Source organism: Oculina patagonica, chromosome 10, assembly GCF_052425735.1.
Source record: "Oculina patagonica isolate OP01 chromosome 10, crgOcupat, whole genome shotgun sequence".
Taxonomy (NCBI): domain Eukaryota; kingdom Metazoa; phylum Cnidaria; class Anthozoa; order Scleractinia; family Oculinidae; genus Oculina; species Oculina patagonica.
Genome location: NC_135767.1, coordinates 4870569 through 4887282, shown reverse-complemented (window position 1 = coordinate 4887282; position 16714 = coordinate 4870569). Strand labels below are relative to the sequence as shown.

The window sequence follows — 16714 nt, the reverse complement described above, 5'->3', positions numbered from 1 at the left end:
ATGGAAACAGCAACGAAGATAACCACCAACCTGCACACAGACCTTCCAAGGTCTCCAAACGGTATGACTGCCAGTGGTGAAAGCCAGAAGGAAACTACTGGCATGAAGTTGGAAGTGCTGAGTGCAAAAACCAAGACCAGGCTTGGTTTTTGGAACGTACGTACTATGTACGAAACCGGAAAACTTGCTCAGGTCACAGCAGAAATGAGAAGTTGTAGATTACATGTGTTGGGTGTTAGTGAAAGTAGATGGACGGGGACAGGGAGAATGAAGACAGTGTCGGGTGAAACGGTCCTGTACTCTTGGCGAGACGATAGACAACATCGTGAGGGTGTGGCAATTATCCTGAGGAAAGGAGCAGAAAGATCGCTCATGGAATGGAAGCCTATTGATAGTCGCATCATAAAGGCCAGACTGAAAGGGAGACACAACAACATAACCCTGATTCAATGTTACGCTCCGACCAATGATAGTGAAGACGATCTGAAGGACAATTTCTATCTCAGGCTCCAGGCAGAAATTGAGCAAGTACCAATGCAAGATCTTATCATCATCATGGGAGACCTGAATACCAAAGTTGGTGCTGATAACTCAGGCAGTGATAGGGTGATGGGAAGGCATGGATGTGGCACCATCAATGAAAATGGAGAAAGGCTTGTCGAGTTTTGCACAACAAATGACCTGGTGATAGGAGGCACCCTTTTCCCGCACCGGGAAATCCATGAAATCACGTGGTGCTCCCCAAATGGCAGGGATAGAAATCAAATTGATCATCTGTTGATCAATGGAAAATGGCGGAGATCCCTTCGGGATGTCAAGGTGAGGAGAGGGGCTGACGTTGGTAGCGACCACCATCTTGTGACAGCCTGCCTCAAACTGAAGTTAAAGAGTGCAGGGCGCCCAGCCAAAGGGCGCAGCCGTTTCGATGTGGGACGATTGAAACAACCGAATGTAAGAAAATCCTTTAACTTAGAGGTGCGAAACAGGTTTGAGGCTCTTGTGGGAATGGACGAAAAGGAAGATAATATTGATGATGGGGTGAACAGGAACTGGAAGAACATTGTGACTGCTTACAGCGAAAGCAGCAAGGCATGTTTGGGCTACAGACAGCGAAAGCCGAAGGAATGGATGTCACCTGACACCTGGAAAGCAATAGAAAACAGACGGAGATTGAAAAGGAAAGTCATGGATTCAAAATCCCAACGGCGTAAAGAAAGGCATCAAGAGATGTACCGGGCAGCGAATAAGGAAGGTAAGGGTCGAGCAAGAGCAGATAAACGGAGGTACATGGAAAACCTTGCATCCCAGGCAGAGGAAGCAGCCGCACGCAACGAACAAGGAACAGTGTATAAGATTACCAAGATCATCAGAGGCAAATGTCATACAACCAACATACTTGTAAAGGACAAGAACGGCACCTTGTTGACATCAGAGCGAGAGCAAGAACTGCGCTGGATGGAGCACTTTAAAGAGGTTTTGAACAGACCACCACCAACTGTGGTACCAAATATCCAGGAAGCGACAATCGACCTTGATGTTAACACTGATGTTCCATTGCTCCCGGCAATGACAACTTAAATGCTGAACTGTTCAAAGCAGACCCTGAGCTTGCTGCAACCATCCTAACCCCCTTATTTACAAAGATCTGGGAACAGGAAGAAACACCATTGGATTGGAGTACAGGAGTAATAATTAAGATACCAAAGAAAGGGTCTCTAAGTGACTGCAACAACTGGCGTGGAGTTACCCTTTTGTCTGTGCCAAGTAAAATCTTCTGCAAAGTCATTATCCAGCGTATTACCAAAGCTGTTGATGATGTCCTGCGAAATGAACAAGCTGGATTTCGCAAGGGGCGCAGATGTGCGGATCAAATTTTTACCCTAAGGAATATACTTGAGCAATGTTCTGAATGGAACAGGCAGCTGTATGTGAATTTCATCGATTATGAGAAAGCGTTTGACAGCATTCACAGGGACAGTCTTTGGCGAATATTGAGAGCGTATGGCATTCCTCAACGCATTGTTAATATCATCAAATGCTTCTACTCGAGCTTCACATGCTGTGTTGGTCAGGGGGATTTGAGCTTCGAAATCAAAACCGGTGTACGCCAGGGTTGTGTCATGTCATCCGTGCTATTCAACATTGCTATCGACTGGGTCCTTCGTCGCACTATGGAAGATCAGCGTAGAGGCATACGATGGACCCCTTTCTTTACACTCGAGGACCTTGACTTTGCGGACGATATAGCCTTGTTGTCACACACTCGTCAGCACATTCAAGAAAAGACCGACCGGCTCAGCATGTTCAGTGCCCAGGTTGGCCTGAAGATAAGCTTGAAGAAGACCGAAGCTATGTGTGTGAATGTCTCCTCCCCATCAAAGATCAGGGTAGCAGGACAGGATATTTCTTACACCGACAAGTTCACATACCTTGGAAGTATGCTTTGCCAGGACGGCGGTACTGGTGTGGACATACAAAACAGGCTAAACAAAGCAAGGGGCGCCTTTATGAGCTTACGACCAGTGTGGAGATCGGCAAGTTATAGCACAAAGACAAAGCTTAGGATCTACCAGAGCTGTGTGTTGTCAACCCTTCTTTACGGCTGCGAATGCTGGCGAATGACTGAACATGACCTGTCGAAACTAGCGTCCTTCCACACAACTAGCCTCCGGAAGATCCTGGAGAATTTTCTGGCCACAGAAAATCTCCAACGACCAGCTCCTGAAGCAAACCAAGCAGGAGGATATTCGCACGATTGTCACCAGGAGAAGATGGAGATGGATTGGACATGTGCTTCGAAAGGACAACAACAACATAGCCAAGACTGCAATGCGCTGGACACCTGAAGGCAAACGCAAAAGAGGGCGCCCAAAAACAACATGGCGCAGAACGGTAGAAACGGAGTTAAGGGAGCTCAATTACAGCTGGAGCACCATTGAAAAACTGGCTAAAGATAGGCAGGGTTGGAGAAACTTCGTTGCTGCCCTATGTGCCACACAGGCATGATGGGCAGTAAGTAAGTAAGTAAGTCCAATGAACTGCTGTTTTTGGAATAGCTTTCCCTTCCATCCTAAGCACATGTCCTACCCAGCTCCAACGTCTCCTTCTTATGATAGTCCTCGTGTTCTCTTGGTGACATTGGGCAAGCAGATCTTTGTATGGTCAAAATATAGGGAAGGCATTATTAAAAAGATTGCGCTGAAATTTAGACAATGTATAAGATTCATGTAAGCCCAATCAGTGCAAAAAAGCCCAGTTACCTTATTTCCTCGATTAAACGCCAGGTTTATAGATTTCAAGAGCAGTACTATAAAATTAGTTTTATTCAGAGATTATGATTAAAGACCATAAGGTTTCCATGGTTTAAACTAGTAACATTTACAGTACAATTAAATAACGTTTTGTTGCCGTAAAAATGTCTGGCCCAGTATTCGTGTCCATAAAGCATGTGTCTGTGACTCTTTGTCTGAGAGCCCGCTTAATACGGACACCCCGTTAATACGACCCCCCCACACTTTGGCATGTCCCCTTAGTGTCAGTATAAACGGGGTTCCACTGCATGTAAGCAATATTTATACTTAGGACCATATCGCAACAGATCCTTCAAACGCTCCATAAAAAAGTTTCTTTATCCATCGAAGTCTTTAACAATCGGTGATATGAAACTATCTAAAAGCTCTTCCAGTGTGCTGTAACTTGGTCCATCAGAAGTGACGTCATCAGCGGGGACGTCATAATATTGATGGGGCTCCTCTGATGTCTCACGATAAGGTTCCTCTAAAACATTGTACTCTGGCCCGTCAGGTGTGACGTCATCAGCGGGGACGTCATCATATTGATGGGGCTCCTCTGATGTCTCCCGATAAGGTTCCTCTAAAACATTATACTCTGGCCCGTCAGGTGTGACGTCATCAGCGGGGTCGTCATCATGTTGATCGGGCTTCTCTGATGTCTCACGATAAGGTTCCTCTAAAACATTGTACTCTGGCCCGTCAGGTGTGAGGTCAACAGCGGGGAGATCATGTTGATGAGGCTCCTCTGATGTCTCACGATAAGGTTCCTCTAAAACATTGTACTCTGGCCCGTCAGGTGTGAGGTCATCAGCGGGGAGATCATGTTGATGAGGCTCCTCTGATGTCTGACGATAAGGTTCCTCTAAAACATTGTACTCTGGCCCGTCAGGTGTGAGGTCATCAGCGGGGAGATCATGTTGATGAGGCTCCTCTGATGTCTCACGATAAGGTTCCTCTAAAACATTGTACTCTGGCCCGTCAGGTGTGAGGTCATCAGCGGGGAGATCATGTTGATGAGGCTCCTCTGATGTCTCACGATAAGGTTCCTCTAAAACATTGTACTCTGGCTCAGTTTCCTTTGGAGCGTTATTGACATTGACAGGTCGTTCATAGCCCCCAGATAATATCTCCTCAACGATATTGTACACAAGTTGTTCAATACTAATAGTGTCATAATTTTGGAACCTCGTTGCGTTATCAGGAAGCTGTGCCATTTTCTTTGGGACAGGGGGTAGCGCGGAAGTTTTTTTGACGCCAAACGTGCTATGTCCCTGAGGGATTTCATTGATAGCGTCATCTTGTCCCAAGGGATTGCTCATCTCGTTGAATGATGTTCTCCTGTCGACCGTTGGTAATTGATACATTGATGCATAAACAGCTATAAAGACGAAAAAATCAAGCAATTAATTGTAAATACTCTTTTTCTTTGGCCATCGTAGCTTGAGATATGCGTGTTATTTTTAGTCAAACAATTTATCTCTGTGGGAGGTTTAAAGGAAGAAGCTGGAAGTAGGAGAACAAACGTTAATAAAGTTGTAGTGACTAAGAATCTTTCACTTCAAGATTGTTTGCTCTAGATCAGTTCTTAATCCCCAGCTCTTCTCTCTTTCCTCCTTTTTCCACAAGGCTGTAAGGGGCATACTTCAGCTACTAATGACCACTCTGGCCAATCAAAAAAGGACTAAGACAATTCACGGAACCAATCAAAATTCGAAGTGAACGGCATGAAGCTGACGCGAAGCGTCTACTTCTGATAGGTTGAGGAAGTGACGCAATGTTTTTAAGCCAATCACAAAACACAGTAAAGCAAAACCAGTTTAATTTCCGATCAGTACTTTCGACACTTAATTTAAAAGCGCCCTAAGAGCCAATATCCAGTAAAGATTGAGTGGCTTAGCGTAGAATTAGAAAAATATGATATATCATGAATATTTACCTGGTTCTCTGAAATTGAGAGCAAAGTAACCATTCTCTTCATCTGACTGGAATCCTGAGTTTATCTGTGGATTCATCAGTACAGATGGACCCTGAAAGACAGATGGATGAATAGCTAGGGTTAAAAAAGATATATGTAATACATTTTATTATCCACGCTTATTATTATACCTCGCAAAGATAGGGCAGGGACAAAATTTCAACGTTATTATTTTTATAGAAATACTATGGGCTACGTTTCCTTCGGATTCCTACGTAGCAAGAGTACGTAGTTAGTGTTAAATATCCTAAGGTGTAAAAGGTATACATAGAGCAAAACAAATTTAAACAAGATCAGAACTGGACATAGGTCTGTAATGCGTGCGTGTTTTGAACTGCAACTTTTTCGGGAAATTGTTATAAGAATTGTAAAAAATATTTTCCTGTTGGATTCTCGAGCAAAAGAAAATTTGGTGCTATCATCCGCCATGCTGTTCACAAAAACTGTATTATTTTGCATACAATAACGTCTTGAATATAGGGGTCAAATGTCACGCCATTTAAGGCAATTTCGGAACTGACCAGGTCAAAGAATTAACAAAAAATATCACAATAACGGCTTAAAACTGTAGAAGTACTTAAAAAAAGAAAGGCCAAAAAGAGGCGTGGATAGGCAAAATTAGAGGAAATTAAAACGGATTGCGTTCGGGTAAACTTAAAAACGTCGGTCCGGCTTTTTTCAAGTTTATCTCAATTTTTATCAAGTGTCATTTACAATGCACGAAAATCATCCTTGTTTGTTGTGGCCGTGATTTTGCCAAAAAAAAAAAAGATTTTTGTTCTGCCGATTTAAAGTTAAGAGCTTTAAATTAACGAAAATAAATAGAATTACCTAAAATACCTTGACCTAGCCCCTTTAATGACAGTAATTGCATTACCTGTCTTTCTTGGCTTCTGGTAACCATAACTGCTTGAACGTTCTTTCTGAAAACAATACATTTTTAAAAATCCCTTGTTTATTAAACCATTTGACATACTTAATAGCCAACAGCAAAATACCTAATTTACTGTTAGTTTTCAATTTCTAAGGTAAGTTTTGTTGGTTAAGCCAATGTTTAGCGCACCAGGGCAACAATGAACCTGCGTAAGACGAACTTAAAGACTAAGGGATCGGAGAACTGGCTATTTTAATTGGACGAAAGAAAAATAGTGACCGTGTAGTTCACTATTGCTTATACAAAGAGAGGACGGTCATTAAAATAAATTTAGAACACACTATAAAGATAGCAATTTAAATCCATAATTTTCGTTATTTTTTAAGCCAAAAAGAAAGTATAATTTTTTCATCAAAGAACAAAGTGCGCGCGATCGTGGCCTATATCAGCGAATGGTACGTAAGTGGTAAAGTCTGCGTTGAGCCAAGTGGCTGATACAACTGGAGCTTATCCTGGTTTCGATAGCATTAAGCGCCTAGGAGTATTTCTACTCCCCGCTGGATGGGATGCTAGTCGATCGCAGGGTTACCCACCAGCATTGAATTAACCGGGCCCATTTATACACCTGGGTGGAGAGGGACACTATGGGAGTAAAGTGCCTTGCCCAAGAACGCAACACGATGACCCCGGCCAGGCCACGAACCCGGACTGCTCAATCCGGAGTCCAGCGCGCTAACCATTAGGCCACCGCGTCTTCCAAATATCAGCAAATAGCCGATACATAAACGATAGAGCCAATTAGACACATGTGAAAGTAAGAGACCGCAGTGTAATCTCCGACTATGAAATCCTAGCATATTCACCTTTGACTACTGCGTCGGGAAATGACGAAAACAACTATAATGAGCACAATGATCAGCGTAGAAACTGTCACGGCCGCCACGAGCCACAGAGAAACAGGAGTGGCGTCATCAGTACTTCGCTCACTGTCATCCGTCCTGGGGCGGGAACTAGGGGCCTGGAAATAAGACAAGAATAATTTGATGCTTATTGTCACGCACGAGTAGTCGACGCTTTGTTTCGCGCGTGCACGATACACATTGCACAAATCAAAAGGGTGTTAGCAGCTTTTTAGTAGCCCCTTCGGTCAATTCAGTTTTTTTTCTCTTCAGTGAACAGGTTTAATTGTGATGTTCACTTTAAATTTAAAGTTGTATTATTTTGATGCATAATAGCCCCAAAGCGCATGAGACGCAAAATTAAGATCTGAAACGTGGAGTGGCCAGTTTCCGCCGCGCCCATTATTCTTTCTTGAATGAGAGTTACAACTTGCGCATGCCACGCTATTTTAAATTGGAAAAAATCAGTCACAAGTTATGGTTTTCAAGCCCGGGGGGACACCTATATGAAACGGACGGGGATGCTCTTTTTTTTTCGGAAATTTTGAAAAGAACCCCTAAAAGATACCAAAAAAACTAAGAATAGAATTTATATTTGTAAATTTCTTCGTGTGTAACCCTTAACGAGACCATTATGGCTAAAAGTATTGGCGTTTTGCCTGGAACACCTAAAGGTGGATTTCCACTGACGCGTAAATATTTACGTACGTAAAACGTGCGTAAAAAAAGATACGTAGGCAAATTTCCACTGTCGCGTAAAAAGTAATAAAAAGCGTTTCCTTTTTACGCGCGTTGAACGTGCGTAAATGCCCGCCATACTGAATTATCAAGTTGGTGAATAGAGTGCGTGATTGTCGGCCATATTGGAGGAGTGAAACAATAAATTGTTTTTCCTTTGGGAAAAAATCATTAACATTTTTATGCAAATATCTTGTTGTTTGACTCTTCCAACATGGCTGCCATGAAAACACTTTGTACCACACGCTAGAAAAAGAAATGCGTGAATATGACCAAGAGGCATTTTATAAATACTTCCGAAAGACACCATCAAGTAAAAGAAGATTTGAGGCGACCTTCCCGGATTCCCGGTTCAAAGCCTACGTGACCTGACGCCAGGCGTTTTCATTCACTACTGCGTTCGTGTAATTTGGTTCTGTAGTCAGTTCTATAGATTACTTTCTTGAAATGTTAAGACTTTCTCGATGAGAAGTGTTTCTACATCTGAATGTTTTTCCAAGTAAATCGATGGGCGATTTAAAACAAAATGGTTTTCCACATGGTAAGTGGTGTCATGTGACGAAATCCAAAAGTATGATTGGGTAAATCGCGCGCGTAAAATTTCATTTTACGTACGTTTATAATTTTTACGCGCGTTAACGTGCGTAAACAAAAACGCGACAGTGGAAATCCACCTTAAGCGAGACCAAAAATCCGAAATTTACATCCCTAAGCGAGACGACGAGCATCCCTGTCATTTTCATATGCAAGTCTCCCCCCCCGGGTTTTCAAGAAAGCCGTTAGCTCTAAAAACCTTATTGAAACCAAATCATTGCTTCTAGATCTAACATGAATTATGTTTAGTCTACTTCCTTTAAAATCATGTTCTCTGTTTTATTCATGCGGCACAAATTTTGTTACTTTTTTCCGCGTAACATCAACTTTTACTGATTGTAATTTAATATATAATTATAATCTGATATGTAAGAGAATTATGGCATAAATGCGGCAGCTTGACTTATACACAGCATAAAAACATAACTTAATTTCACATAAATCCCAATTTTCATGCTGTGTAGACTTTTCATGATGTCACTGTTTACTTTCTTACATGGGATAAGACGTTCCGCTGTGTAACTGTGGCGATGGGTGTGGGACTACCGAAGGTCGCTGATGGATCGACAGTGACTGAGGTTTTTGGTTGAATGGGTTTCACGCTAATTTTCGTATTCCAAGGTGGGGATGTTGTTGGTGTCGATGAAGCTGTTTCCTTTGCTTTAGAAAATACATCTGGTTTTCTGAGAGTAGGCCCCGGCAATCCCATCTTTGTTATGGAACCTGAAACAATGTACACGTAACAAGGTTGAGCAGTTTCACTTCTCTACTCAAGCAAGATTGTTGTTTTTTAGTATGACGTCTTTCAGTTTGACTTTAAAACTTTTGTTTTTTACGTAGCTAAATCTTTAGCTTAAATTATTCTACGAATTTTTCTCTCGACCAGGCGTCCAACCGGAACATAACCTGACCGAAAATCTCCCCTTCCCCAGCTCCCCTATCTAAGCAAAAAAAAGCCCACCTTCACTGAAAAAAACCCTTCCTTCACTTGTAAGCAAGATAAGGGCCATCTTTTTTTTTCTTTTTAAATGCTTTTTTGAAAACACATACACACTACATTTCATCCATCTTTCTTTACTTCGCCCCAGATACCCTCTTTCCAGAACCTCTGGTCCGACATTGGCAATTTTTCTCGAAAAAAGTCCCGTATATTTGGGAAACTAAACAATGCAGTACTAATTAAGAGAAAAGTCCATAGCTATTGAGATTTGTTTCACGCGGGAAAAATAAATGGTTTTATGTAGCTTGTGACACAATCGTCTCCCAGCTTCCGGTGAGAGATTACGTCATTGCATCTTACATGAAAGGGAGACAATCTGGGTCTAGTTTGATCTTCGTTGTCTCAACATGGCGTATTCCATTTTTTTTTATCTGTTCGAGTCAATGCTGCTTCCAGACTAAAATACCTGTCTTCTGCAACTGGAAATAACGCAATGCCGGAGAATTTTTCCTCCTTTACAAGATAAGTATAAGATTAGTGCTTGACAGATGGAATATACAATAACCTATTTTTTCTCTTGCATTTGAGGAGTTTGATCGATCAATGCCCATGAATGAGAAACATTCGACTCTGTTAATGCTTTATTAAAATGCAAAAGTAGGTCTTTTCTTATCAGAAATACTGTTTTAGGTTGTTGTTATATTAACAATAAAAACTCTCGTGACCTTTTTACTTACATTTGATGCTTCCTGCCAATTTAAACAACAAACAGCCACGTCGAGTTTGCGATGCATTTGCGTTTCGGCCGCGGCAGTAAATTCCCAGGTTGATGATTCGTCCCGTTAGCAAATGTGTATTAAGTACATTACTACCAACCTGTAAAGAAATATTGAATCTGTTAGTCCAAAAACAAAGCCTGTTTTGAACGCTAGCTAAAAGACCGACCAGAGATTTGGAATGATAAGAGTTGCTTTAGCATTTTAACTTCAAGAAAAAAAAAAAAAAAAAAAAAAAACACAACCTAGGGTTCTAAAGGTTGGAATGAAGATTTTTTTTACGTCACTGCATAAGAATGTCCCAAAAGAGAAATGGCAACTTTCCCCCGCTTTACAGAGCTTTTGTAGTTGTTGGTTGCGCTGTTGGCGTGTGTTAACCTTGATGGTCTCTCATGTTGAGGAGTTTTCTGTGTTGTTTGTTTGTTCTCAGATGTGTTTCGGGGTAAATGTTTATCGTGAAAATGGTTTCAAAGCTGTATCAAGTCTTTCAGAATGCACCAAATGTAATTAGAACTATGTCTAGATGTTTAAACAATGTCGGGAAAAGGATGCCTTTCTAACATTCATCTCCTTTCCGCCTAACTCCACCCCACTTAACTTGAATGTTACCGCTTGATACATTTATTTGTTTGCATGGTTCTGCTTTGAAAATTAAGGTATATTTCTTTTGTAAAGGGTGCTACCTTGATAAACAGCAAAATGAAAATATGCTTGCATTGGAAATCAGTGTCCTTCAATCGATGCTGTATTTTTTTATGAATTTATTTGGACAATTTTTCACGCGTAGCTTACGTCATTAATCTGACTCTGACGTCATATGACGGCATTGGCTCTGACGTCATACGCTTGCATTCGAAATCAGAGTCTTTCAATCGCTGCTTTTTATGGAATTTATTTGGACTGATTTACGTTCGTAGTTTATACGCATTTGATCTCTTATTCGCGAAATTTGCTCTTCACACTTTGTTATAACTATTCATTTCTAAAAAAAATACTTGTTATCTGGCTGTTACGTCATATGGCAGAAGTACGCTTGCATTGGAAATCCGACTCTTTCAATCGCAGCTGCTTTTCATGGAATTTATTAGGACTGATTTTCGTAAGCAGTTTTCCTGTTTATACGTAAGTTATCTTTCATTGGCGCAATTTTCATTTTTTTTCTTTTTCATTTGCGTAATTTGCCTTTGTGTTCGATTTTCGTGCGTAGTTCAAACGTAATTATAAACGCAATTTATCTTTCGTTTACGTACTGTTCTATTCAAACTATTTATTTCGATTTAATACCTAACGTTCTCTCGCGTTACTCACTTTTAAAAAGAGTGTGCCAATTTACTTAAGTGTTTTTTACTCGCTGTGCAATTGAAGAATTGTCGAAAAAATTTCAAAGAAAAAACTAGGATCGAGCAACAGTAATGAATGTCGTAATTGATATCGACAATTTCCCGAACTTTGCCTCGATATTTGAGGAAATCGAAAGGCGAAACAGGCAAAACCGGCCAAAGGCAGCTACCGCCATGGAAGCTACTACAACCGAAATCCACAACCAAGAAAGAAAACCAAGATCCTTTACAGTAATGCAGCCAGAGTTAACCAAACGCAGTGACCCCGGACGTCGAGCAAGTGACCCATCCAGCAACAGGCTCAGTGTCCCACAGCCTCGCGACCGTATTCGCAGCGCGCCGTGTCCTGTTATTGATCGCAACAAACTTAAAGACGATCCTCGACTCACTGAAGCAGCGAAAAAACTGAGCAATGAAGAGTTTGTGCTGCTGTACAAAGATATTCTTAAACCTCTGGACTTTTACTCAATTCTGTCTGAGCAGTGGAATGAGCAATTTGAACTCATAGTGGCCTGTAAAACATGATATTTTCCGTACATTTTTTTGTGGTCGAATTATAATTCGAGTAAGCATGTAACGGTGGACAAAAATTGTTTAAAGCAAATGGTTTGTTATAAAATCTAAGCGCGATCAAATCCGATCGAGTCATTGTTAAAATGAACGAAACAAAATTATTGTATTGAAAAAAATGGCTCGCAGTTTATTTGGTAGATTAAATATTTTTATTTCAACACTGATATAGCAAATATCGCCCAAAAGGAGCGACTTTTTTTATGCCTGAGCTTAAAATCTGTAATGCTTTATATAAGGAAGTCCACTCTCAGGAAATCACAATTTATTTATGTCTACTTCATTTTTTTTTTTTGGAAAACTTAAATTGAATGCTAAGAGCAATTGGACAAAAACGAATGACAGGGCCATTCAATGTAAATAGTTCTTTGTGACAAAATTTTAGTTGATCCTTAAAATTTTTACAATTGTTATTGTAATTAGCGTTTTTTTATAATATGTTGTACGACTGTGACAAATGCTCTGTTAAGAAACGAGTTATTTTCTCTTAGGGAGCAAAATAAACTCACGTATTACTAAATGGTACACTTTTCTACCACTTCTGAAAGGCACTTTATCTTTTTTTTTTTTCATTTCCCGCAAGCTTGATTGTAAGTTTCTTATCTGTTGTAATAATTCTTACACTTTTCCTGGAGAAAGAACTGTTTCGTTTTGTTTTATGACTGGAGCAACCGATTCTGCAACAAAATGGCAGATGCCTGACATACATACAGTCCAATAACCCCCCCCCCCCCCCCCCCCATTCCCCTTTGACGTGTTCTATTCGGTGAGAGTAGCCTGCGAGGCTCTCTGTTCGGGGGCAATGTGAATCTTTCTGCGAATCTTTCTTTGAGCGCCAAAGGCGCGATCCCGCTCGCCAAAACTCGCGCCATCGCTCTCTTAGAGAGCCTCACATTGCGCCCGAAAAGAGAGTCTCCTCGCAGACTATTGTAAGAGCCGCTATTTTATCAAGCGTGCCTATATCATTAAGTGTTTCTGTTACGTAAACACCCCTATTCTGTGATAATAGGCCAATTCCGATATATTAATATTCTAACTTGGCTCCGAGGCTTGGGGGAATAAAACAAAAGAAATGATTTATTTATTCCTGAACCTCGAAGTGATATCTTTTGTTTTATTCCCCCAAGCCTCGGAGCCAAGTTAGGATTTTAATATATCGGAAATGGCCTATTACAGCACCATTAATGTATTTTAATTTATTAATTTATTTAATTTATTAATGTATTTTAATGTATTTTAATTTAGATCATCCGTTGTTCATCTGCCTTACTTATATTATTCCGACATTACAAAAGAACTGTTCTTCTTCTGACTATTATTTCCATATGAGGCCACAATTCCTTCAAACAAAGATATCTTTGTCTTTTATACATTATATTCGGATGTTTAGGTCAAAAAAAAGAAATAAGCCTCAAAAATAGAAATAAGCTCCCCCCCCCCCCTAATAAATAAGAGCCCGCAACCTAAGCGTACTTCTTAAGCTACGAAAATAAAATAAGCACCTGGGATGCAAATCGAGTTATCACGATATCTTACCTTCAGATGGTAGTACTGGTCTCCTTTTATCAAGCTAAACAAGTTGATCATGGTATCAAGAGCCCGGCCGGACGAAAGTCGCGAAGCACTGCATCCAAAATACCAAGAATAATTACGATCAAGTTCGCAACTGCTCCAGTCGTTACGTAAAGAAATCGCTTTCTCGTCACCAACGTTTAATACGCGTAAACTGCTATTTAAATATTCGTTGACAAACAGGGTTCCCATGTCTGGTTGACAGCCTAGAAATAAACAAACACAAAGTGGATTTCAGATTAAAATTAAAGGGGCAGTCCCATCGTGATTAAGTGTATCTTGAAAATGCAATAAAGGTGTTCATGAATAGTAAACTAGCCTTGCTTAAAGATGATTTCCAGTCCGTACTGCGCAATCTCCGCCTGCAATGTTTGTGAGTCTCACAAACAGCAAAAATGTTTACTAGCAAAAATAAAAATTCCGGGACAAAACTTACCTTTTTCTTCATTATTAACGCCAGATATCCTTGCAAAACAATAATAACGAGTAAAAGAAGCTCGATGGTATTTCAAACGGACGTTTTAGCTCATCGTGAATTCTTGAACGAAACGATCCGTAATGGCGAACTAAACAACTTCATGTACGCTATCACCGAAGTGTAACGTTTCAACGAATTCAAAACAAAAATGAAACCAAACCCTGAGTCTGCGCAGTACGGACTGGAAATCATCTTTAAACGTACTGTACTAGTGAACAAAACTGTAAAAAAGTCGTTAAAAAGTACTTTGTCTACGGACCGATAAGATAGTTAGCGCCTCAAACCTAAAACAGTCGGCTCGACTTTTTAAGTTTGACAGTGTTAACTGGAAGAAAAGTGTTAACTGCAAGAAAAACCACCTCCCACCTTGGAGAATGTATTTGTCCTTTCATTTGTCGTTCAAAGGCTATGTTGTTGATCACTGACTTCGTACTGCAAGTGCCAATAATGCAGTTCGAGTGAAATCGCGTAAACCATGTTAAACTCTAACACCGAATCTATTTTCTTCAGACGCGACATTATTCTCAGCAAGAATTCTTGTACAATACATCTTTTAAGTACAGTCTGTCCAACTCAGAAAAACCTTTAAATTATAATCTTACACGCGCGCGTGGCTCAAACAAAACAAAACAAAACTTGTAGGGGGATGTATTTGTTTATGTCACTTCGTTTACCCGCTTGGAATCTTCGTTGTGTACAATGAGAATCCGAAAATTAAGTGGCTTGCTTGGTTTCGAAAACTTTGCATAATTACGAAGATTTAATGTCGTCAAATATATCACCCCGCCATGTAAAATCGCGAAAATAATTAAGTTGTCACGGAACTTTCTTGTGGGAGCTGCCGCGGGAAAAACTATCTTTGTACAGTGCTTAATTTCTTTTTGTTTTAAATCAAAGAAAAAAAAATTGAATGATAAGATTTTTTACCGATATTGCTTCCAATCTGTTTCTATTCAGTTCTCCTACATTTATCTTAACATGAAGCTTGACAACAAAGAAAACACTGGGTCATTATATTGTAAGCATGAAAAAATATAATTAAATCCTAAGAAATAACAATTACACAACAAATTAAAACTTGCTTACTAATCCATGCGATACAGTTAACATTTAGTTAAAAATGGTACCTTTCTCGCCAGGTTCACTGACGTATTCTATAGATTGTAGGCTTGTCCGCACTTCGGTATTTTTGATACATGACCACAGGTTTTCAAAATTCGTGAAGGTAGATTCTTCCACAGGACACGAACAGTTGCAAATTTGAGCGACACTCAAGGCATTGTAGTCAATACATTCGTACTCTGAAATTTCTTGGCATGGCGAGGACGTAATCCCGAAGTAGTCTATGCTATTTTGCCATCCTGAATATCCTTGTGGTCTTGCTCTTTCAATCTGGAAGATCGCTGCTAAAGCAAAGCCAGGGCTAATTTGAAATATCAGTAATGTTGATAACAAGGTTTCTGACTTCACTGTATAAACCATCTCATTCAAGACTTGGGTGACTTTTTTAGGGAATATTTTTTTTTTCAGCAACTCAGCAAATTCAGCGTTTCCAAGCAGTAGCAGAATTTATTTAGCATGCAGACTTTGTGGCGGGCAGAAGTAGCACTCTTAAACAAATATTGCTCACGAAAGATATGCTCTCTTCAAACCGGTTTTTTTAATATTGTCTTTTACTGCGACTCCATCCGTTTTCCCCCTTTATAACAAGCAACTCAGCAACTTGTATTATGTCAGGACGATGAATAATTAGCTCGCCCAGACAAAATGCTTTTACGCAGTACTCGTGATTTAAGTGTCTAAATAATTTTATTTTTATTACTCACTATTCACTGAACTTTGAAGTTTCCAAACACAATAATAACAGCAGTAACAAACGTATCAGGGTTTTTTTTAAAAAAAGAACCCTTATTTTATTAGTTCAAAAGACGCGTTATGTGCGAATAATAGAAACAGGTTAATTCAGCAAAATTCACGCTCTGCTGGAATGAGTTCGTTTTCGTTTCTGAGAGTTCTTACATAGACCAGCAATCCAATATCTTGAAAGCTTAGTCACGTTGCGAGCAAAGCATCAACAAGATATGCTATTCACCATTATGTGGCGTTTTTCACTGGTGTTTTAAAAGCGATCCGACAATCTAGCACTCGGAAACGTCCCCTAAACAATAGTTTACCGCATCAACAAACCACACAGGAAGAAAAGCTTTTCTTTCGACGCAACATCACAGCCAATATTTCTTTACACCAATACCTTAAACGTTCAGTTCACTATTATTTATCTCTCACGTCATCGACATTAAATAAAAGAGCTACCTCACGAATATGGCGCATCATGAAAAAATTTTAAACAGAATTTTCGACGTTCAAAATTCGTCTCAATCTTTTCCAATTTTAACCATCCTTTTTCCTTTGTGGTTATTATTACTTCTTTGATCTTTTGTCTACCTAAGTTTGCTATTGTCTTTCGGTTTTCTTAGATTTGAAAGTCGAAAACATGACTAATAAAGCGGCGCTGCTCTTACAATACTGATAAGTGGCCTTTTGGTGGAATCTACAATATTTGGTGTTTTTCTGAAGTATCTAATAGTAATTATAAACAACTTCGAACTGAGGTGGTAATCTCTTAGTATACAACCAAAATTAAAGCTGCTATAGCTACAGTTCA

At 40.0% G+C, this 16714-nt stretch overlaps 2 protein-coding genes across 2 annotated transcripts; one reads left to right on the top strand and one right to left on the bottom strand.

Annotated features, from left to right (window-relative positions):
- LOC144628849 (uncharacterized) lies at nt 1–2846 on the top strand. The gene is made up of 2 exons (XM_078486953.1): nt 1–1500; nt 1644–2846. The coding sequence occupies exons 1-2, from the start codon at nt 1–3 to the stop codon at nt 2844–2846; spliced, it is 2703 nt and encodes a 900-aa protein (XP_078343079.1).
- A 449-nt stretch (nt 2847–3295) lies between these two features.
- LOC144628293 (uncharacterized) lies at nt 3296–15600 on the bottom strand. The gene is made up of 8 exons (XM_078486375.1): nt 15177–15600; nt 13536–13777; nt 10051–10189; nt 8870–9096; nt 7006–7160; nt 6146–6191; nt 5230–5320; nt 3296–4671 (listed from the first exon to the last, which is right to left on the bottom strand). The coding sequence occupies exons 1-8, from the start codon at nt 15529–15531 to the stop codon at nt 3629–3631; spliced, it is 2298 nt and encodes a 765-aa protein (XP_078342501.1). The 5' UTR covers nt 15532–15600; the 3' UTR covers nt 3296–3628.
- Nucleotides 15601–16714: the final 1114 nt, after the last annotated feature.